Source organism: Electrophorus electricus, chromosome 9 (assembly GCF_013358815.1).
Source record: "Electrophorus electricus isolate fEleEle1 chromosome 9, fEleEle1.pri, whole genome shotgun sequence".
NCBI lineage: Eukaryota > Metazoa > Chordata > Actinopteri > Gymnotiformes > Gymnotidae > Electrophorus > Electrophorus electricus.
The window spans coordinates 16,508,410-16,532,672 of NC_049543.1; the positions used below are offsets into that span (position 1 = coordinate 16,508,410).

General features: G+C 39.8%; 2 protein-coding genes across 2 annotated transcripts; one reads left to right on the forward strand and one right to left on the reverse strand.

The window, feature by feature from the left end:
• Positions 1-825: 825 nt before the first annotated feature.
• npy1r (neuropeptide Y receptor Y1) lies at positions 826-19,768 on the reverse strand. Its single transcript, XM_027024039.2, has 3 exons — positions 19,697-19,768; positions 6,203-7,047; positions 826-2,083 (listed from the first exon to the last, which is right to left on the reverse strand). The coding sequence occupies exons 2-3, from the start codon at positions 6,917-6,919 to the stop codon at positions 1,664-1,666; spliced, it is 1,137 nt and encodes a 378-aa protein (XP_026879840.2). The 5' UTR covers positions 6,920-7,047; positions 19,697-19,768; the 3' UTR covers positions 826-1,663.
• Positions 19,769-21,765: 1,997 nt separating this feature from the next.
• Positions 21,766-23,928, forward strand: med28 (mediator complex subunit 28). Its single transcript, XM_027024022.2, has 4 exons — positions 21,766-21,937; positions 22,152-22,218; positions 22,307-22,419; positions 22,804-23,928. The coding sequence occupies exons 1-4, from the start codon at positions 21,791-21,793 to the stop codon at positions 22,999-23,001; spliced, it is 525 nt and encodes a 174-aa protein (XP_026879823.2). The 5' UTR covers positions 21,766-21,790; the 3' UTR covers positions 23,002-23,928.
• The last annotated feature ends 335 nt before the right edge of the window (positions 23,929-24,263 follow it).

Sequence of the window (24,263 nt, forward strand, 5' to 3'; positions counted from 1 at the left end):
ACTGTGACACTGCTATCTCTACAGCTGATATGCCTTGTTGTAGAGTGAACATTTTGGTCAAATTGAGCCAGTAAGGAGGTATTTATTAAAGTTAAACTGGTTAAACTGGAAATTCTACATTTTATCCTTTCTGAACCTAAGAATTATATAAACATATCTCTAGCCCCAGATCTATATGATACATATTTCAAGATAATGTGAAAAAGTGACTGTAAGTCCAAATTAGTTATCTAAAGGTTTACAGAGTCGACAATGAATGAGATGACAAATAATTTCTGACATCAACTCTCTAAATAACAATCAGATTTCTAATGAATGTTTTTTTAACGACAGCACTCAGTTCATATGTCATTTACATTCATAGCTGGTTACAATAAATAAATACCAAATTAAAACTATTCCACATTATTCCACAGATTTCTGTGTCTTTATAAATCAGTTTTACAAAAACATAAAACAGATTCTTGTAACAGATAATGGCCACGTATTCTTGAGCTTTTACCAAGTTAAATCAATGATAACTGTTGTGGCAAACTGAAACCCACTGTTCAAAATTGATGAAAAGAAAAAAGGAAAAATAGGAGGAACATACACACACACACACACACACACACACACACAGTCACACACACACTCACACACACACACACACACACTCACACACACACTCGCGTGCACGCACACACACACACACACACACTCACACACACACACTTACACACACTCACACACACACACTTACACACAGACACACACACAGACACACACACACACACACACACACACACGCATACACACACTCACATGCACACACAGACACACACACACACACATATTATATAAATTATTCTCTTTCCTTTTGCACTGTACATATATACCGGCTTTAGGTCTGTTCACTTTTTGGTTTTAGGGCTCTGGAAGTCTTGTCTTAAACCCAAATCTGTTTTAGTCAAAACAACCACATTAGTTAATACTAAGGTTGTTACTGAATGTTTAAATCCACTCCTGCATTAGTAGCATCTTCAAAGGACTGATGGAGATTCAGGATGACATGTTACTGTAAGATGTTTGAAAAAAGTCCAACACTGGCACAACAACCTCCTAGGGGAGGCTTTTCCATACGTTTTCAGTGGCCCTCCATGACTAGAAGGCTGTCCAAAGCATTTTTGTAAGGCTCTACAGATTTCCTAATAAACCTGTCCTGTCCCCATGTCTGATACCTTCTGGGAATCATCTTGCCTCTATCTTCTTACAAATGAATAATGAAGTTCAGAAAAAAATAATATGTAAACATGCAGTAGTTCAGTCATAGGGAGTCTAACTGCTTTACATGAGACCCCCCTATATTTTTTTCATACTTAGGTTTCAAGCATTGGCAACTACCACAAAACAGCTTGTTTTTGTACTTTCTCATCATCATTAAAGCCCAAAGAATAATGTGCTATAGCTGCAGTCACGCACATATGGCTTTGTCAAACAATTCTGGCACATTATAAACACTTCAGCCCCTTAAGCGCCAAGCAGGTCATTGAGTTGGGATGGAGATGCCATTTGCCAGAGGTTCAAGGCACCTGTTATACGAGCACCACTGCCTAGCCAGTTGGTGGGCCACACTCTTGGTCCTAGTGCCCTTTTGTGGGCGGCGGGGGGCGGTCCGGCTGCCCTACATATCTGGACTGCCAAGCCTCAAGGGTGCCTTGGATAGGTCAGTGTGAACGGTGGACATGGCGACAGTGTCGCCCTCCTCCTCGCGGGCAGTGGACAAGCGCTTGCAGAGGCGAAATGCGCGCAGGTCCCGCTGGAAGTTCCGGTTCAGGAAGCCGTAGCACACTGGGTTGACGCACACGGAGCACATAGCAGTCAGGTGGCAGAGTGAGAAGAGCGGGTCATGCGTGCAGCTCATGGCCGCCTCGTGGTGCCAGTCAACAACGGCGTTGAAGATGTTCAGCGGCAGCCAGCAAATGGCAAAGGCCACCACGATGGAGAAGAGCATGGCGTTGATGCGCCGTGTCTCATCACTGCGCTGCCTGCTCTCCCGCAGGCGTTCCAGGGCACTTTTACGCTTCCTCAGACGGATGTATATCTGGTCGGAGCAGGGTTGGGTCATAGGGTGGGGTTAGGAGTTCAGGAATGGAGTTGGGTGGAGAAATAGACAGAGAGTTGTGAGTAGAGTTCACAGTGTATGCCAGTTCTGCCTAAGGTGAGGTCTGTACCATAGGCAGACAGATGGGCAAAACCTGCACAGACAGATGGATACAAACACACCATACACAGACACACACCCACACTGTCTGGCTTAGAGGAAAGAAATAATTAAAAACACAAAGAGGAGAAACTTGCTTTGCTGGCATGTCATACTGATTTATGCATGTGTGAAAGTGGGTGTGTGTGTGTGTCTATTTGTGTGTGTCTGCGACTGAAAGAGGGCAGATATGCATTTTCAGTCTCCCTGAATAGTGAGTCACCAGATTCTGATAGCTCTCTCCTCTCTCTCCTTCCTCCTCCACTATCACTCTCTCCATTTCTCTCACAAACCACATAAAGAAATCAAAGATGACTTTGTTTCTTATCACACCTGCCACTTGCCTGACACTCCATGTGAAGCTATTCAGTTCCTCCACACTTTCCTGGTAAATGTCTTAATTTCAGCGGTGTGTGTATGGCTTCATATAAGCATGTGTGAGAATGAGTATTTGTATGGACCACCACATGTTGATGTGTGTCAGCATGTACCTGCTACATGTTTTAGTGCAACTATGCAAACGTCAGGAGAGGCGATATCTGTACTCTGTGCCTTTTAGCGTAATGATCAGAAAGCCTTTTAAAGCTTGTTTCTCACCCAGATAGCTCCCAGCCGCCTTCTGTTTTATACACCCCTCACCCATGCACTCTCACGTCAGTTTGATGATAATTTGAGCGTTGGCCAACCTTCCAGCACTGACAACCAATCTTGTTTTCTGAAAAAACTGCTCAGCTTTGGCAACAGTATGTATCTGTGTTCCTGAAAGTGTGTGGGTGTGTGTGTGTATGTCTGAGAGAGAGAGAAAGATAGACAAAGAGAAATGACTGATTTATACCTCAGGCTAAGTTGTTTCATTCTTCTGAAATCAGCCTCTCTGCATGATGCTGTGGAATAAACAGGCATGCATTTGTGCACTTGTGTGTGTGCAGATGAGACTATGTCTATGTATTTCATTAAACCTCACAATATTTTGGTATCTTCCCCTCAGTGGTATTCAAATGGAGTTAGCCTTGTTGTTGGTATTGTGTGAAGTGATACTGTGTTTTCTGAGTGGTTTTGTATTTTCCTTTAATGTTGTCATTCAGACCTTCCCAAGCTGATTAGGACTGCTTCATGAAGTACCATAATGTGACAGGTCCTGACCTTGGTGGACATTTGGGTCTCTCTGATCAGGACATCCAGAATAACATAATTTGTCAAATTAGTACAGTAAATAAATACTTAAAATACAACAAATAAATAAATGAATGGCATGAAAAGGGTCATTTAAAGTGTGAGCTTGAGGTTATTTGAGAATAAAAGTGACAAACTTCTAAGACTAATGTAAGTACATTCATCACCTCACCTGAATACCAAATATTTCTAAAGAGCACTTAACATTTTGATGCTGTGTTATCAATCACAGTAATAGCAGAAGGCACACTCCTCAACTCATGTCCTCATTTTGAATACTTTCTTGTTCAGTAGCATAATAATCTGCATATTCCACTGATTAATCTACATATTAACAAGCCATATCTTTCCCTCTGTTGTTTCTCACCTGCTCAGAATGGATGTACATTTCAGATGGGGGAAAGTGCCCCTCTTTTCCCTTGTCTGATCTTTTCATTGGTGCTTTCTCAGCAAGCAGTTTGGCTCAAACTTCGCCTTGTGGTGTGTGTGTGTTGTGTGTGTGTGTGTGTGTGTATGTGTTTCAGAATAACTGTTAGTAAGCTGACGTACCAGGTCCATGTTGGCTGCTAGTCATGTTCAGTCAGGAACACACACTCACTCTTGGGTTCCAGCAGAGAACCTCAGCTACATCATTTCTAACAATACAGCAGTCCTTATGATGCTGGCCTGTGTATACTTGTATGTTCTTGTATGGTCTGTCGTATGTATATCTAGCTTCTCTGAGGAGAGTTGTGTGTGTGTGTGTGTGTGTGTGTGTGTATGTGTGCGTGTGTGTGCGTGTTTGTGAGTGTGTGAGAGAGAGAGAAGAGAGAGAGAGGACAAAGAGAGAGAGAGAGAAACATAGAGATTTTGATAGGTGAGTGAAAAAGAGAGAAACACAACACACACACACCACACACACACACACACACACACACACACACACACACACCACACACACCACACACACACACACACACACCACAAGCTTGTTCAGCTAACCTAATAAAAAAACCAAGTCAGTTATGTTTCCAGAGACAGGCAATCGGCTGGCAATCAACAAAAAATACTTATTTAGATTAAGTGTATATTTGGCAAATTCTGAGAACATTTTATAATCCAGCAGTACAAAACAGACTGTTGGTTTTGCAAATGTATTTATGACATGAAAAGCTATTTAAAAATAAGTTATTACACCACCAATACATTTTAAACAAAGCAATAGAGTTTTTTTCCCCTCAATGTCAACAGCCATGTCAGAAGTCACTGCAAGATGATTTTCAGGTGGAAATATGAGTGCATTTGTAGCCAATCTGAATTATGGATATGGATAAATTAAAATATATAATTAATAAAAATGCAGACATAGTGAGAAATGCAATGAGAGAAAGTGAAGTGTTAATGGAACTAAGCAAAATTAACAATTAATGACCATCAAATTAATTTATGCACTAAGTACATCAATTGCTTAGCTGTGAGCCCTTGATGTTTTTAAACACATATTTTTAAGGTTCTGTGACTTCATGTGGACTACTTTATCCCTTTATTTTAGCTTCCTGCGCAGAATAGTTTTCACAAATTAACTCAGTCATCATAGGTGACAAACAGCGTGCTGTTAAAAATAATAATAATAATAATAAAAAAAAAAAACACTTTTTTGCTTTTCTATAGGTTTTAAAAGTGTTTTAAAGTTTTGTTTTATTTCTTGTTTATCAATAATGTGATATTTCCTTGTGGTTATGTTTCGTGTTTGCCTTGGCAAAAGAATATGTCAATACTTTCCTAGTCATTATTTCAATATTGGCAATATTGCTATTATAGTAGGCAACAACATGCAAATGAGCCCTATAACAAGCCATCCAAGTTGTGTGCTGTGAGCATCCTCACCAAACCCAAATGTTCCTGATGAGTGTTTTTGTGTCAAAATAATGCAGGCTTGTTTTTAAGCATACCACATCACAGGTTTTACAATTTCCTAACTGATATAAAGGCAATATAACATTTTGCCCAAATCTTACAGCTGAACTCATTAAGTGCATCATAATTAACTGATAGGATGATTCTGCTTGGGATTCCAGCAAAACAACCATTCATTTTCTGACAGTCCAATGGTTCCTTTCTACTTAAATGAACTTTGAACTTATCAAATCCCCGCCAGGGGAGATTTACACACAGGTCTCACTTTTCAGCAGTAGCTACACTGTGCTAGATTCTAATCACCTTTTATGCATAGTTTTTTCCCATCCTGTCTAGTCTTATCCATTTGCTCATCCTTGCCCGTAGCCAGACAGTCTTGGGCACAAATGCGCCTGCTTGGAGCATTCTAGGAAAAGAGTGTAATCCATTCATTGTCCGAGCATGTCTGGCTGCCTCAGCTTGTAAAGCAAAGTTACATGGCAAGCTTTCTCCTGCTGAATGGGAAATGCACCATTGGCATTTCCTGCTGAAGCCTCCTAACATTTAATTTTAGGTTGTCTAAGAGAAATAAGGAAAAAGCCACTTTTTAGCATTTGTAATGAAAATATATATTGGATACTGTCATTTGAAAACCTTTTTAGGAGAAGTAAATTTGCTACTGGACAAGACTGATTCTGTGTAATTTTGGGCCATTTATATTGTTCCATTCATCAGTAAATTTAACCACAATGGGCAGTCAACATTTTCAAATGTTTAAATCTAATGTGTTAAAAAATGGACAAAAATGAAGGTACAAGGTTTTCTTATAACAACCAGTTTGAACCACAAGACAAAGTCAGCAAATGCTGTTTATTTGGCCACCCCTCCCCCTCTATTGCTCTCCTTCTTTACCTTTAGGTAGCAGATGAAGATGAAGGCGAGCGGTGCGAGGTACTGCAGCAGCAACATGCCAGTGGTGTAGGTGAGCTTGAACTCACGGGACGGCCATTCCTCCACGCACACCACCTTGCCCCGGTAGTGCTCCTGGAAGAGGGCGGGCAGCTGGCGCAGGGGCGCATCTGTAACGACGGAGAATAGCAGGAAGGGCGTGGCTGTGAGCAGTGCCAGCCCCCAGGTGAGGGCTACTCCCAGCCAGGCTTGACGGAGGGAGGGGCGCCAGCCGCGAGGGTGCAGGATGAGCTGGTGGCGCTCCACAGCAATCAGTACCAGCGAGAAGGCGGAGACAGAGACGGAGCAGCACTGCGCCAGGCTGTTGAGCTTGCACATTGCAGCTCCAAACACCCAGTGGTCCATGAATGTGTAGATGAAGGTGAACGGCAAACACATGAGTGCCACCAGCAGGTCGGACACGGAAAGGTTGGCGATGAGCACGTTGGTGACGTTGTGTAGCTCGCGCTGGTGTGCGATGACCATCACGAGTGCCGTGTTGCCGGCCACGCCCAGCAAGGCCACGGCGCTGTAAGCGATGGCCATGACTACAAACAGCGGCTGGTTGCCATGGCACTCGTCGACGTGGGCAATGGCGGAGAGATTGCCGAGCGTGCAGTTGAAGGAGCAGTTTAGAATGGCCAGTGGTGGGATGGGAGGTAGCGGAGCAGAGCCTGGCATTGTTAGCCCTCCTCTTTTACCATGCAAACCTGATTGGCTGGATCGAGGGACGAGGTTATGTCAGGTCATTGCAGTCTTTCTCTCCATCGAATGGCCAGACTTCGAAGTTTATGACACAGCTGTAGGCACTGTTTGTTAAAAAAATAAAATAAATAATGATTGGGGGGCATAAGCAATATTATTATATGCGTAAATCCTTTTCTCTCTCCTCTTCATTAAAGCTTTGTTTGTTTACAGAAGCAATCAAGGCAGAGGTAAACTCATAAAAGTGTCTCTCTGGTTTGTTTGTGAAAGAATTAGCATATCATTTTAACACCCATAATGTTCCTCAATGCCCTCCAGCGCATTACACTCAGTCTCCTTACCCTGTAGTTCTATCTCCACAGTTCATAATCTCAGTATTATGAAGCAAAAAAGAATATGCCACACGTCATGTAGCATTATCTACATTAATGTCCCATCTATGATTGTCAGACATGTAAATAAATAAACAAACAACACAACACAACACAACACAACACACACACACACACACACACACACACACATATACTAATATTCATGGTTATGACATCAATCATAACTCTGGTACCAATGATGTAAGGAAACCTACAGACAAAGACCTGTACAATCAGAACTTTGGAATCCCTTGGAAATGCACATTATATTTTAAACACTTATCAGCTGTTTCACCGCCTACAACTTCAGAAGAGCTTTGTTTGCCCAGCTGACGTGTGTCCAAAATGCTCTGCCTACATATATCTAGCAGATATAACGGACCATGTGGGATTGCACTGTCCTGCTGAGATGGCATTATTAAGAGTCAGATGGATAGTGGGCAGTTCAGTGTCCCTCAAACACTGATGATACAGATGAACAAAAAGGCTATATAAATGTGTTTGTTGTGTACTCCCTTGGTTTAATGCTGAAAATGTGAAAAAAACCTTCTAATGAGAAAAATAAAACCTTATAGAGAGAAAAACCTCTCAACACATCAATGTGATTAGCCCCTCAGTATATAATGCTTTGCTCACCCTCCATCCTATTTCCAAGATTTTTTCATAAAGCTGGATGAAGTGCACATGTAATTACATCTTCCACACAAAATCCCATACATAGTCCCAACCACCCCAATTGTCATCTAATTGTGGTTATAGAAACCTGGTGACCCAAGGATGCCTCCAGCACTTGAAACTGACCCAATGTGATCTTTGGAGAAAGTTTGAACATGAAGAATGTGTATGTTTGGGTCCTTTTTCGGATGGGTTCATGCCTATTGTTTGAAACTTCTTACTTATTGCCCAGGTAGGTATTTTCATGTGTGACGGAGTATTTCACAGCCTTTACCTTATTTATGGAGAAAAACATTTGTATTGTTTAATTTGTGTTTGGTCTGTGTGTCACCCCATATTTATAACCAAATGAAACAGATATTATATATGATTTAATGGTTATTAAAAATGTATGTGTTTTTATACAAATGTAAATATAAATTGGAATACACTGTATTGCCAAAGGTATTCACTCAGCCATCCAAATAATTGAATTCAGGTGTTCCAATCACTTCCATGGCCACAGGTGTATAAAACCAAGCATCTAGGTATGTATACTGCTTATACAAACATTTGTGAAAGAATGGGTTGCTCTCAGGAGCTCAGTGAATTCCAGCATGGTACCATGGTAGGATGCCACCTGTACAACAAGTCCAGTCGTGAAATTTCCTCACTACTAAATATTCCACAGTCAACTGTCAGTGATATTATAACAAAGTGCAAATTATTGGGAAGGATAGCAACTTAGCCATGAAGTGGTACGCCACATGAAATGACAGAGCGGGGTCAGAAAAACCTGACTGGCCTGCACAGAGTCCTGACCTCAACCTAAGAGAACACCTTGGGGATGGATTAGTGCAGAGACTGTGAGCCAGGCCTTCTCGTCCAACATCAGTGTCTGACCTCACAAATGTCATTCTGGAAGAATGATCAAAAATTCCCATAAACATACTCCTAAACCTTGTGGAAAGCCTTCCCAGAAGAGTTGAAGCTGCTATAGCTGCAAAGGGTGGGCTGACATCATATTAAGATTGGGATGTCACTCAAGTTCATATGCGTGCGAAGGCAGACAAGCGAATACTTTTGGCAATATAGTGTATATGTCACCTAGGCTGTCAGTTAAACTGTCTTTCAAGGAATGTCAGTAACTGTCTTTGGGGAAAATGTTTTTAATTCACAACTATTTCATCTTTGAATAAATTTAATCTCACTGAGATGTTACATTTTTGAGCTAATATATTTCTTTCACACATTTCTCAGTCTGCTTTCATTCATCTTTACCAATGTTGCCAAGAATTCAGGAGCATACTATGCCATTGTTGCTGCCAGTCTGTCTGTAAAAGAAACTTGTGTTTTTTCTTGCTGAATGTAAACATCTTTTCTTTTCAGCTGGCTGTAATAGTGCCATTTGTTGAGAACATCAATATACAGAGCAGTGCGATCTACTGTTTAAATACACCAAGATAATTTTGTGTATATACACTTTAGAAACATCTTGTAACTGGACTGTTAGAGTCTATAACCTGTTGCCATTAACAGTCTGCCTTTGCCATCCTCTGGCCTTCTATCACTGACCAAAGGACCAGATGGATATATTTTTTGAGTGCTGTTCTCAACCCAGCATGATACTAAAAAAAACAGTGCCACTGCTTTGCGTATCAGACACTTGTATCAGTTAAACACTCACTATAGTGTCAGTATTTTTCATGTGTTGAGAAATAATATTTGCTGTCTGGTCCTGTGGTGTGAAACTTAGTAATGCTGGAAGAGGTTTGGTGTGTCACGGTTGGTCCCTCCTAGTGTTCATATTTCTATGGTTTCCCTGTCTTGTGTTATTGTTTTGCTACTGTTCCTTAATTTCGTTTTCTTCGCACCTTGTCTTGTTTTCTGCGCCTGTCATTACTTTCACCTGTTCCTCATTTCCAGTCCTTACTTTGGTTTTTGCTGTTCATGATTTGCACCTGCGTCTGGTTTAGTGTTTATTAGTTCATGTATTTAAACCCTGTCTTGTCCCCTGTGTCTTTGCTGTTCATTGGAAGTCTAGTATGTTCATTGTAATCCTTGCCTTGCTTATCAGAGCCTCCATGTATGTAATCCCATTTTGAAGTCTAACTGCTCTATGTAAACCTGTTCTGGTATTAGATGTTTGTATTTTCCTAGCCTTCATTTATCCTAGCTTCTGTATGTAATTTCCTAGCTTTTATTTGTGTTATGGATTCTCAAACTCTCCATATTGCTAAATTTACCATCCTAACTTTGGAGTTTCCCCTAATAAATCTCACTCTTCTCTGCACACGCGTCCGCCTCCTTACCACTAACCTTTTACATGGGGTGACTAACCTCTAACAGGAAGTGGTAACAGATTAGCTAAAGTCCATGACTGTACAACACCTAATAAAATGTTCAATGTTAGTAGGTGATGTAATGCATTTATGATTGTATATGCAATGTGTGTCTTCTTGTGTACAAAGGAGATTACGTGGTTAATAATATATACTTCTTCTCTGTTTATTTATTAGTCTGTTTAGAGTTATGTCATCTTCTCTCACTAAGGAACTGATAAAGTGATTCAAGAATGCATCATGTGCCAGAGAATACCAATTGGGTTGTCAAGGTAACAGCAGTGATTAAAATACTGTTTTTTGTTTTTTTTTTAGGTCTGCAATTCCGTCACTTTCTCTCTCCCCCTTTCTTTGAGCTTGGCTAGGCCACTGTGACTCAGTATGATTCTTATAATTGCTTTGTTTCATACCTTTAAAATGATTAAATTAGGCAACGGTGGTTTTCTTTCCTGAGGTCGCACCAATCCATGAGGTGTCCTGAGGGGCTGCGCATGCACACATTACAGGCTCCTACAAGCTGGCGCCATGGTCTCAGAGTTAGCCATTCGAAATTAATAACTCACACTCAAACGCAACATAAAGGATTCTAATGGGGTTGCATTTGGTTAGATGGTAATAGTGTAAAGCCAGGGCTGTAATGTAGTGTAAAGCAGAGTCCCAGTCTTTACCATCAAAGCCATTTTGGAGCAAAAAAGGCAATGGAAAAACCCCTTGACTATTGATCCCTCTGTATTGTATTAAGGAGAGGGAGGTCTCAGCTACCAAGAATTAACGTGATCGAGACCTCTTCTACTTCCCGTAGGCTGGGCTGCATGCCTGCAAGTTCAAACTTTTGTTTTATGTGAATCATAACAAGGTAGTAATAAAAATAACAATAAAACTATATATATGAGTAATAAAAACATAAACAGTAAAAATAAAATGAAAAAATTAACACAATGACATCTGAAAAACAAAGTGGGATAAAGTAAACAAAAGTACATTAGATATATTAAATCTAATGTCAAATATAACAAAATACAAAAAGTAAAAAAAAAATTACACAAATTTTTTAAATAAAATAAATGATTATTATTATTATTATTACTAATAATTATGTTTTTCTCTTCTGGTTTTAGTTCACTACTTGCTTAGCTTTGTCAATTCTGTCTTGGTGTGATAATTAGTAACTTGTCAGTACTGTGACGTTGAGGAGTTATAGCAGGATGCGGGGATGAGTCACATAGAACTGAAACATACGTTTATTACAACACAAAACAACTCAACACAACGAAGACGTAGCACGCAGGCTAAACTGACAATATTCACATTTAGACAAAAGACATATACACGCACACACTAATGATACACAATGAGGAGCAGGTGTGAAACACAAGGAGGGCATCACCATACAGACGAACACACAAACACACATACACACGCGCGCACACACGGGCAGACATTTGGGAGGAGGGGCCGTACCGTGACAAGTACATGTGCAGTTTAGGTGTGAATTGTAGGGGCAGGACTAACACCAGTAAATTAAGAGTGTAGCCACTCATGAAACAGTCTGCAAAGCTAAGAAAGCCCAGCAGTGACTCCTGAGGAGGCTGAGGAAAGTTAATCTCCCTCCCACCATGCTCACAGGGCCACAACAGAGAGCATCCTGAGCAGCTCCATCAGCTACATGCCTGGTTTGGGAATTGTTCCCAAACTTATATCTCTGATCTCACGCTTAAAAACGTCCACTTGCTTACCAGATTTGCTGCCCCCACACATTGTTAAGGACATTCTACCTGACATTCTATCTGACCTAAATGAAATTTAACAAACTATGTACTTAAATTATTCAAATTAGCAGTAATCAGAACACTTATCAAAACATCTAACCTCAGTCTATGTCAGCTGTCAAACTACAATCTCAAACCTTCCATTTATTTTCAAGATCCTAGAAAAAAGCTGTAGCTCAGCAGCTAAGCTCATACCTGAATCAGTATCAGATACATGAAGTCTTTCAGTCAGTGTTTAGGCCTCATCATAGTGCAGAGACAGCGCTGATTAAAGTAGTTAATGACCTGTTGTTGGCTTCTGACCAGGGTTATGTCTCTTTGCTTATATAGCTTGATCTGAGTGCAGCATTTGACACTATAGATCACAACATTTTACTAGATTAATTTTACCTCAAAAATGTTGTTGGGGAAAAGCTTTTTCCTGGTTTAAATCTTATCTAGCCAATCGCTACCAGTTTGTCAACATAAAGGGAGACTTTTCAGCCTTTCTCCACCTTAGGAACATTGCAAAGATTAGAAACATACTTTCTTCACATGATACAGAAAAAGAAGTTTTTAGAGTTCCCTACAGTTTCCATGTTGGCTCTATGACCCTGGACTGCCTAAACGACAAAATTTTGGATCTGGCCATAATAAAGCCTCTCTGTACGTGCGTCCGCCTCCTTACCGCTCAATGCTACAGTCTCAGCTGCCATAGCGCCTCCCGCCACCCCCAATGCCAATGACTTCTCCTTGCCCTTGACAGACATTCTCATGGAGGATAGGTTTCGGATACGCGCACACCGTCCAAACAGACATTCATTGCTTATTTCTTCATTTTTTTATTATTATTATTTTCTCTACCACTACTTATTCTGCTCTTTATTGTTTATATTGTTACTATTGTAGTCTGTTGTGGGCCAAAGTAGGATGTACCCCCCCCCCCCCTTGAGTCTTGGTTCCTGTGTAAAACACCCCTGTAATCCCATAACATGTAAAAACACCTTGTCCCAGTGGGGACAGAGGATGATCACAGATTATCACAGATGATTGTAATCAAAACCAAGCTCCATATCTGGGACCTCTCTTCTCCATAGTCTATCACATGGAAGACCTTTATAAGAAGCTATGAGTAAGTATTTTGAAAGTATGGTGACTAGATCTTTAGGACCTTTGTTGACAACGCTTAACTCACAGCGTGGGTACCATGGTAACAGCTTATTCCATGAAACCCCATAAGTTTTGAGAGTTTGCCTGTGACCATGTTTGCTGTAGATGTCACTCATCACAAGAATGCTCAACACTGGTGGTAGTCCAGCTACTTCTCCACTGGACTACCACCGGTTAGCAGCTTCTTGTTATAAATGTTATATTGTTATATTGTGTTATATTGTTATAAATGTTATATTGTGCTGTGATGTCACAACCATTGAATGAAAGCTTTTTCTGTCCACACGTGACCCAACTGGGCCAAGCTGTAGCCGATGTTGTTTAAGAGAAATATTTGCATATCCAACATTGTGGTGTTAGAAACTATGACATAAGCTCAAAATTTAAAGTGTTTGCGACATATGCAGATGTTTCTTAGTATATCTAGTATTGTTTGCTAGCAGCTACCAAAATATTATTTCTTTTAAAGTATTTCAGCCATGGAATTTCAAAGAATGCTTTGAAAAGTGCCTGGGACTAAAATGTGGACCGGGTGTGGCATTCAAGTCAGCTCCCAATCAAATCAAGTCCTCAGGCATGCACATTCACTGAAAAGAAATCAGTACTGGTCAAGCCTATCAGCATTGAATAATACAAGCGCTATAGTTTAAAATATATTTGTAGTACAATTGTTTTCTATTTATTTTGATGAAAAAATTCATTTTCATATCACAAAACGTCAGTTGTGCAGATGTTTATTATGTGACATAAAATATAACCTAAGCACAAATGTTTTCTTATTCTGTGATTTATTTTCCACAGCTGTTTGGACTAGTATCTGTAGTTAGTTGTTATATGAAATATTTTCAGAGTACACTTTCAAAACATGGAGAAAACAAAGTCAGCCATTTGAGAAAGTGGTTGGATCATGTCCCCAGCATCCACTGTATGAATGAAGCTTATGATATAAAAATATGCATATTTACTGACTCAAGTAAAGACATGTACTAATTAGCAGAAAAAGTAGTTTAGTTTTTAACTAAAATAGTGGCTCAGAGGGGGCGAGAAACCATTCAGAAAAGCCACGTGCCAATTCATCAGAAACAGCATAAAGGAACTCTAAAAGACATAGGAACTAAAATATTGTAGTAAGTAAGTCAGTATGATTTTATTATAGAGCCAATATAAAACCAAAGTGATTTACAATCGTGGTTTTCACGTGTTCCCACTTTGAGCAGTCCCTTTTCCCCCAGTGACATCACTACATAGAGTCCTTAACCAGCAAAGAACTTTCACCAGCTGCTGATTGAGACTTGATATAAATTTGTTCGAAGCTTGTATTTAAAACCAGACACTCATGATGGGAGTGATATATCAGCTGCTAGACTGTTCCAAAGTCTCAGCACACCCACAGCAAAGGCCATGTCCCCTTTAACTTACACCAAGACTATGGAACTGTCAGAGGTGACTGGGAGGCTGAACTTGGACATCTTGAGGGGGCATACCAACAAAGCATCTCCACAATATATGCAGGGGTAAGTCCATTTAAATCTTTAAAACCAATGAAGGGCAATTTATGTTGGATTCTGTAATGAACTGGGAGCCAATGCAAGTACCCCAAAACTGGACAGATGTGCCTTCTTTTCCTTGTACCCCTTAATAATATGGGCACAGAACTTTGGAGCTGTTGTAGACGAGCAAGAGGAGTACTAATATCTCATGTGGTAGAGTATGTATAAGTATGGAAAATAAAATGGAAAATGAAATGAAAAATGTAAGCAGTTTAGTCTAAAAAACTCCACATCATCATTCTTTTTGAACATTTGTTGAATCGACTGAGTAATTAATCACAATACGATTTGGTTGCATGACTGGTACCCATTAACACTTGCTCTCCCCTCCGGGACTAGCCTTTTCTATATTTATGAATAATCAAACAAAGTGTGACATGGCCCTGGGAGACAAATGGTCTTGACTACATTATTACAGACACAGCTCCACACTCCTCCACACAACTCCACACAGCTTCATACTGCTCCACACTACTCCATAGTTCCACCCTGCTCTGCGCAGCTTCATACTGCTCCTCACAGCTCCACACTCCTCCGCGCAACTCCACACAGCTCCACACAGCTTCATACTGCTCCACACAGCTCTACACTGCTTCATAAAGCTCCAACCTGCTCCACACAGCTTCATACTGCTCCACACATCTCCACACTGCCCACTCTTTCCTCTTGGTCTATTTCAAAATGACAAGCAGCTTACACAATCTTCAAACACTTCGAAGACTGTTCCCTTGATAGTGGTGTTCTACAAATTTAAATGTCATGTTAACGAGAGCCTATGGGTGTGAACCAATGTAATAAAACAGTCTGAAGCTCCTCATGGTGGATCTGAATACACTGTATGCACAATTATTAGGCAAGTTGTATTTTTGAGGTTTCATTTTATTATTGAACAACTACAGTGCTCTAGGTCCAAAATATAAATAAACCTCAAACCTGAATATTTAAAGTAAAAGTGAGGTTTTGGCTTTCTTAGGAGAATAACTATTTATGCAATTATGCAATTATGTGTGCATAATTATTTAGCAACTAAATGAAAAACAGAAATTTTCCCATCTCATTTGTTTATTTAAAGTGAGAATAATAAACAAACAACTCAAAATGTATAAATAAACATTTATGACATTTCAAATAAAAAAATAAATCAATGACCAATATAGCCACCCTTCTTTTTAATAACAGTCATAAGCCTTCCATTCATGGAGTCTGTCTGTTTCTTAATCTGTTGACGATAAACTTTTTATGCGGCAGCAACCATATCCTCCCAGACACTGTTCAGAGACCTATACTGTTTTCCTTCATCCTGTCTAAGAAGGGCCCACATGTTCTCAATAGGGTTTAGGTCAGATGAGGAAGGGGGCATGTCATTATTCTTTCATCTTTAAGGCCGTTACTGGCTAGCCACACAGTGGAGTACTTCGATGCATACAATGGAGCATTGTCCTGCATAAAAATCATGGTCTTCTTGAAAGATGCAGACTTTTTCCTGTACCACTTCTTGAAGAAAGTGTCTTCTAAAAACTGCCAGTAGGCTTGGGAGTTGATTTTGAGTCCATCATCAATCTGAAAAGGTCCAATTATGTCATCTTTAACAATACCCACCCATAGCATTACCCCACTTCCACCTTGCTGGCGTCTGAGACAAAGTGGAGCTTTGTGGCCACTACTGATCCAACCATGGCCCATACAACTGGTCTGTCAAGAGTCACTCTAGTCTCATTGGTCCATAAAACCTTTGAAAAGTCTTCAGATATTTCTTGGCCCAGTCTTGATGTTTTAAAAACTTTTTACAATTTTTGACTTTTCAAAGTCAGTTAAATCTCTTTTTTTGGCCAATTTTGCCTGAGGAAAAGAAGCTGCCTAATAACTATATACACCTTGATATAGGGTGTTGATCTCCTTAAGCCACACACCCCCTCATTACAGAAATACACATCACCTGATATGCTTAAATCCAATAACCATTCAAGTTTATACAGCTTGGAGTTGAAAAATATGCATAAAATTATTATATGGGCAAAATACTCTCTTGCCTTATAATTGTGCACACAGTGCAAGAAGGAAGTCAGTCATAAAGTATCCAGCTGTGTGTATACATGTGTGTATGCATGGGTGCGGGGGGGCACACGTGTACACAGACACACACACACACACACACACACAAAACTAAGCAGCAATAGTACATTTTATTACTAATAGAAGAAAATGGAGGCAATGTTTACTGTATTTTATTAGCTAGGAACAGGTACAGAGTCAGCTGACATATTATATATTTTATAACTAATATTACTGTCCACATAGTTCAATGTTTGATGTTCTTACGAGACTGACAGTTAGGCTGCATGAGTCACATTTTCATACTTTATTGTGTATGCAGCGTATGTGGGTCATGCAAAGGCATGCGCATGAAAGCATTGTGTGTGTGTGTGTGTGTGTGTGTGTGTGTGTGTGTGTGTGTGTGTGTGTGTGTGTGTGTGTGTGTGTGTGCTGGCTATATTAATTAGGCTAAAGAAGGCACCAATCCTTTTTTTCAGAGAACACAATACATTACTCACATCATTCCAGGATTAATCTGTTGACAAGGCTTAAAAAAAAGACACTTTTATTTGACTTACAGTATTACAGTGCACACTGCATGTGTAGATCAAGTGAAAATGTGACCATTCTGCTGGAATAATAAACAAGCCCAAAAATAGCTCACTGTTGCCTTACAAGAAAGTAGTGCAACCTGCTATGTCCTTCCTCCCTCTCTCTCTCCCTTCCTCTCTCTTCCATCTGATCAGTCCAACAAATCACTACCCATTTGACTTCACAAGAACACAAGTGAGCGTGTGTGTGTCTGTCTGTGTGTGTGTGTGTGTGTGTGTGTGTGTGTGTATTACCAGAAAGGGGGTTATATGTCTTACTTCTGAAATATGTTCCCTTAAACACCATGACTGTGACTGTTAATGCTTGTGCAGGCAATACAAATGGTGAAAATGTCCCTCAAGCAACTATTGTCTTATCAGCCTCAATGCAGAAATTGGACGTTGGATTAAAACAGACTCAGCCTCACATTACAGAACCAGATCAGAAAATACAGCACTAGAGCCAACAGCATGCTCATATGAGACCATTCAAAACATGATAATACAATGTGGAGCAAGATCAAACAATACTACCCAAAAAAAAGGAACAGTACAGCACTAGCTCAGTCTGTATTGAATGACATCAGACAATTCTGAGCCAAGAAGAAGCAAAACTGAATATAGGCAAGAAGAGTGAGAAAGGGAGAGAGGGGATAAAGAGAAAATGAGAGCAAAAGAGAGAGAGAGAGATTAGGCCAGTGATGCTCAGCTGTGGAGACCTGGAGAAACAGCTCTGGAGATTATTCTCTGAGATTGGTGTAGGTGCCTCTCAAAGCCACATTTTGCTGCGAGAGCACTGTGTTCTTGGAAACTGAGGATTTTTCATCGCTTATCTATGGCCTCATTCCAAACCCATGCAAATGTGCAGGAGGATGTGTGTGCATTGTGCCTCTATCTCTTCATGTTTTCATGGTGACCATCTTGAGGTGATATCCAAGCCTGAAGATTTACATAAATATACCATGCAGTATTCCTCCTTTTTGCCTCCTGTTCAATATTTCTCTTTCTCTCTCTAGCTCTCTCTCTGTGTCATTCAATCTTTCATAATATCCACAAGACCAAGAACAATCCCTCTTCTAATGATACTCAGAGACCTTTGGTATTTTGAGCCCATGATGAGATATGTTTATAACCCATAATAAAGCAGGAGCCCAAGAGGCCTATCAACAATTACATCCTTATTTCATTTTGTCATGTAATGTTCTAATATATCATCAAGGCATATTGCTTTCTCCTGAACAAAACTGAACGCAGTTCACATTGTAACATAAACACAAACTATCGCACGTGAAAAGTGGTCAGGAGTATCAGGTGAATTTTTAGAAATGTCAGAAAGATGCAGCGAATAGGCGATCATACACGCTTTTCCAAAGCCTGTTGTGCATAGCCTTATTATCGGTACTTGACAAACTTTTCGGTGATTTTGTTAATTTGTCTCTGTAATTTAGCATGCCCTGTTCCATGAAGGATTTATTTCCAACGTATAAACGTTATTAGAGCAGAGTTGTGCTGTTCTGCAGTCAGTTTGAACACAACTGCATGGACGCGCGCAGCTGCCACTCATACGTCCGATGGCCACGAGCCCTGTCACTTTGCTAAACATCCACTTATTCTTGTGGGTTATGCCTTAAAATAATGAAATATAGATAATACTATCTAAAGGACCTGTACGTGATATATATGAGTCTAAACCGCCGTGAGCACACATTTCAGCACCACGGTTAAAGATTTCGGAAGAATCCGCTATTTAAGAAGATATGTCCGAGCGTGTAGAGGCGCTCCTCTTTGCCATCAGGTTCCCCGGAAACTGGCTCGCGATTATTTTAATGTGAACATTAACCACGCGCGCAATTCTTACTTAGACATGCTGTAAAACTTCAGAGGTAAGTGTTTCAATGCGTCCAGTCACAAACAGGTCAAAGTACGCACGACACTTCTTTCTCAATACACGAATTATCAATTTCTTTGCTCGGAAATATAAAGGTGCGTCCCGGTCATTGCGCGTTTAGCGAGGTGGTTTATTTCCCGAACAGCTATAGTGCCAACTGTCATTGTGTGAATAGTCGCACTAAATTGCTTTAAAATCTCCATAAAATAGTTCAAACAAAGCAACACCACGCGACATGTAATTATTTGAACAGTGCAAACTAAAGCAAAATGAGTCACATCCCGCTGCGCTATGTAAATAGATTTAGCCTTTTATCGTCATATTAACAAGGCGGGAAATAAAACTGAGGATAGACTTGGCAAACCTAAACCTGCACGTGAGAGACATTTTAATGTGAACTTACCTGGAGCGCGTGGCGCACGGCGGCGCATATAACGCTAGTCAGTAGAAGAGAAATGCTTTAGATGTTTTCTCAGATAGTGTATTCGAGCGTATGGTTGTCATAACACTTTCCATAACACAATAAAGTGACAGCGATCCACGAGTGGGCTTGCTCAACCCCGCCTCAACCCGATTAAACTAACTCGTCATACCGCGTCACTCTCAAATATCTCTGTGAAGGCTCTACAAATGGACCAAAACGCCAAATTTACTGTGTGTGTGCACGCACAGGGCAAATGAGATTGTTCTTGGGGAAAACTGGTGGGTGGTAGCTCTGTGGTTACTCATAAGGGACATTACCAGGAGGAGGGTAAATGGAACTTGAATTAGTGATGAATAGGGTAAATGGAACTTGAATTAGTGATGATTTCACATTCTTCAGTTCCTTACTATTAGCAGGGCTTCCCTCCTGTAAGGCTGAGCTTGCATACAAGGCTAGCAGGCCTGTGCTCTCAGTGCTATTACCCCAAATGTTATTTCAGATCTGAAACAGCACGTCAGCCTTGTATTAGCTAACTAGTGCGCACAACTCTTCAGGGGCCAAACATGAATTAACCAAAACCCTACCGTACACACTCTGTGTCCTTTTTTGTGGCAGCTGCTGACTGGCAGCTGCTAGTAATGCACTGTGCATGCCTTTACAACTTGTACAAGAGTCCAGAGTGTATCTAAAGATTTAGATACACGCAGCCCACATCTGTTAAGCCTAATTTTATCAAGATGAATCAAATAATACCTACATAGTAATAAATTTGAACTTTACGTGAGTAGTACTTGTTAATTTTAAGTATAGTAAATACATTCCTACAGTCATCTACAAAGTAGTTGCCTTATTCAGTATGTAGACTGGCACAAGTTTTTTTTTAAAATGTTTTTCTATTTTAAGATTATTATTGAAAACTATCTCTGATCTCTGTGGGTTTGGTCATTTTTTTGTAGAAGAATCAAGGGCAATATTTTATGTTTTAGTGGGCTGAAATACCTGAAATACCTAATTATTTGTAATGTCCAAATTATGTCTGTGTGGCACACAAATTCAACATAAAATTACAAAATTGCAATGTTTTCAGCACATTAAAAAGGAGAATTTCATAGAAAATGCAGATTTATTTATTTTCTTGTCCTAATGAATGGATAGGAATGGATAGGAGATGGTCAGTTTAAATACGCTTGGGTGAAATTAGTGTGCCATGGTTTGTCGTGTTACAATGTGACCCTCTTGTGGTCCAGTTTTAAACACAATTGCGATCTTAATATGTACCATAAGGGGGCAGTGATGTAGCGTGGCAAATCGAAGGTCACGTTTACTGCTGTATGAATTAGAAAGCCATGTATGTCGTTTTTTTGTTTGTTCGATTGCTTCTCTAGACAGCTCGGCAATCAAATCCTTTATTTGCTAATGTGACTACTGAACAGTATCTCTGTAACCTGCAGTGTAATTAATATGGTAATAAGTGACTTGATGAAATTACAAGGTGTTTGTATAGCTTATTCTTTGTTTCTATTACTCATAATAAAATAGTTTTCTAACTATCTCTGACAAAACATCCAACTAAAATTAAACAAACATATATATGGTCGATTTTGGTTGAATAGCTTGCTATAGCCTATATTTACCTCAGGATAACTAACATTAGCTAACTAGGTTAACAAATTAATAAATTAACTTTCTTGCTGATTTGGAAACTTTTCTGAACAAGTAACCGCCACATAAGTGAGCTGATATATCCCGCTTTATTTGTCGGTCTCAGATAATCAGCCAGCCACCAGGCTCAAAGAAGATTGTGACGAGAAACACAATGATTGGTGGTTTAAAATCTATTTGATATACAAATGTTCTCTATTTATTTCGAATTAAAAGTTTTATGAAATGTCAGTTGTTCCATATTTATAGTTAGAAATAGTCTAAAATCTAAGCGCCAATATTATCTGATTCTGTCATAAGGTACTATTCACTACTATTCAGTAGGTGGCAGTATATACCGCGGGGAAAGCAAAGAGTGTAAACGAGGAAAATGTATCGGTGGCAGGGATACAAAGCGGACAAACACAAAAAATGGCGTCCTCCATGGGCGGAATGTTCCCAGGGCAGCAGCCCCCTGGTCCGCACCCTCCGGCTGGCGTTCCTGGACCACTGGCAGGCCCTCCGGGGAGTAGAGCTCCGAACAGTACTTTGGTGGATGACCTGGAAGCTTCTTTTGAGGTAGATGGACTCTCATAAGTAATTACCAGTTAGCTAGCTAGCTACCTACCTGGCAGCCTTGTTAGCGTTCGTGAAGCTGATTGCTAGGGTGGTTAACTAAGTAGTTTACTTTAAGTCGTTTGGATATTTAGGTTTAGCGTTAGTGTCATAGTTAGCTATCTAGCTAAATAAACTGCTAGCTCGTCTTAGCCATGTGATTTACGTTCATCTTTAGGCATGTTTCGCATCTCTCGTAAGCCAGGACTATGTGAATGGCACAGATCAGGAAGAAATCAGAACAGGTAAAACGTTGTTAATTGCGGTTCATCAAATTAACCTTTGATGTAGTAGAGAGAGCTGACTTTAGCGGATTAATTGTTTTTCTCTAAGGGGTTGATCAGTGCATTCAGAAGTTTCTCGATGTGGCCAGGCAAACAGAGTGTTTTTTCCTTCAAAAAAGGCTACAGCTCTCAGTACAGAAACCTGAACAGGTAGAGAAAGAGGTATGTTTTTTTTTGTCTCACGTGCATTCACTCCAAACACATCCATGCACTTTGCTGAATTGCAACCTCACTTAAAGTGAATTATATCACACCATTATCCATCTTCTAAGTGTATTAAGGCTAGGTGCAATATCAGCAAAATTTGATTTGTGCTCAAACTAAATGCAGAACAGCATAGCTCTTTTCTAAGAGCAGTCATATGGCTCCTACACACACACACACACACACACACACACACACACACACACACACACATATATATAATTTTTTTTTCCCTGGAGGTAACTAAAAAATTAAAATGTCACATTGTTGTAGTAACAGGGTGTAAAAACAGCCTTCTTTTTTCCTTGTGTGTGTCTGGTGTAAAAAAATGTGCTGATGCAGGACATATCGGAGCTGAGGAATGAGCTTCAGAGGAAGGACATGCTGATCCAGAAGCACCTGACTAAGCTCCACCACTGGCAGCAGGTGTTGGAGGACATCAGTGTCCAGCACAAGAAGCCCACAGAACTTCCACAGGGTCCATTGGCCTTCTTGGAACAGGCCTCTGCGAACCTGCCTGCTCCTGTCAAGCCCAACTGAGCATACTCGTAAAGATGCAGGGCTGGACAAAATAAAGATCTGTACTGTTATTGCAGTACTGCAGTATTGGAACAATATTTTTGGGTAACGTCAGGCCACAGTAAAGTCCTGGTAAGATGACTGCTATTCATCTGAACAGTGGTGCTTGTGATGGATGTTGTTTTTTTTTTTATATCCAGTGTAAAGAAAACATGGTTAGACCTGTAGGAGTGAATTTTTTATTTAGGGAGTAATCTATTAATTTAGAAATGAATATTAGTGTGGTTACTTGTAAGAAAGCTGTATAGTTCAGGATCTAGTGAGGTTTTTTTTGTAGCTGACATCAGAATTTATAAGAAATGGTTAATGGTTAAATGAGTAATTCGAAATACCTTAACATTTTTGATTGTGTGCATAGTATACAGTTATGTATGATAACCTGACAAGTTACTCTTTTAATAAATGGCCATTCAAGAACTTCAAGTAGAATTTAAACTAGATTTTTGAATGAACTTTTTAAGAGAATTAAGTATTTTGTCATTGTCAATATTTCACAATCATTGTACGCCTTTTTTTGAATAAATATCTGTATCTGTACTTTGTGTGTTTAACACTTTTGTGTGCTAAAAACTATTCATACAAAACAAAACTTGGCCTTTATCAGTTATCTATTATTTTTATGGTTGTCCATTTAGTTAACATTAGTTTGTTGAGTAGTTTTCTGTCAAGATAATTGTCAAGCATTTGCAAGGTAGCTTGCTGTTGCTGAGAAATGCATGCTACTTGGCTAACTTTAAATCTTATGATGAAATGGCCTGTATTTTTGTTACTTTTAGAAAGTAAAAAAAAATCTTGTATATGTACCTTATTTTAGAAACTTAGCAAAGTAAGCTTTCTCCTGTATTGTTCATCAGTCCTGAATGCCTAATATATTAAGATATGGCTGTCTTTGAGTGCTTCCTGGTCATGCTGTTTTGACAATGCAAGGAACCTGGATGTCGTCCAGGGCAATCAGCTCGTGTTCTCTGCTCGTACTAATATGACTTTTTTTTCATCATTTAAAAACAAACATTTCTCTTGTACTTGTGAACTCCTTTCTTTGTGGCGTCCTAACAACAGATATGGGTTTAGTATGTGTAGTAGCTATATCCACATATGTGTTTTTGTTTTATTACTCTTAGAGCTCAGCTTGTCTGCCAGTTTAATGACTTCAGGTGGCTTGCAAGCCAAAATAACAAGTACATTGTTAAACAATTTCAACTAACTTGTAAAAGAAAAACAAA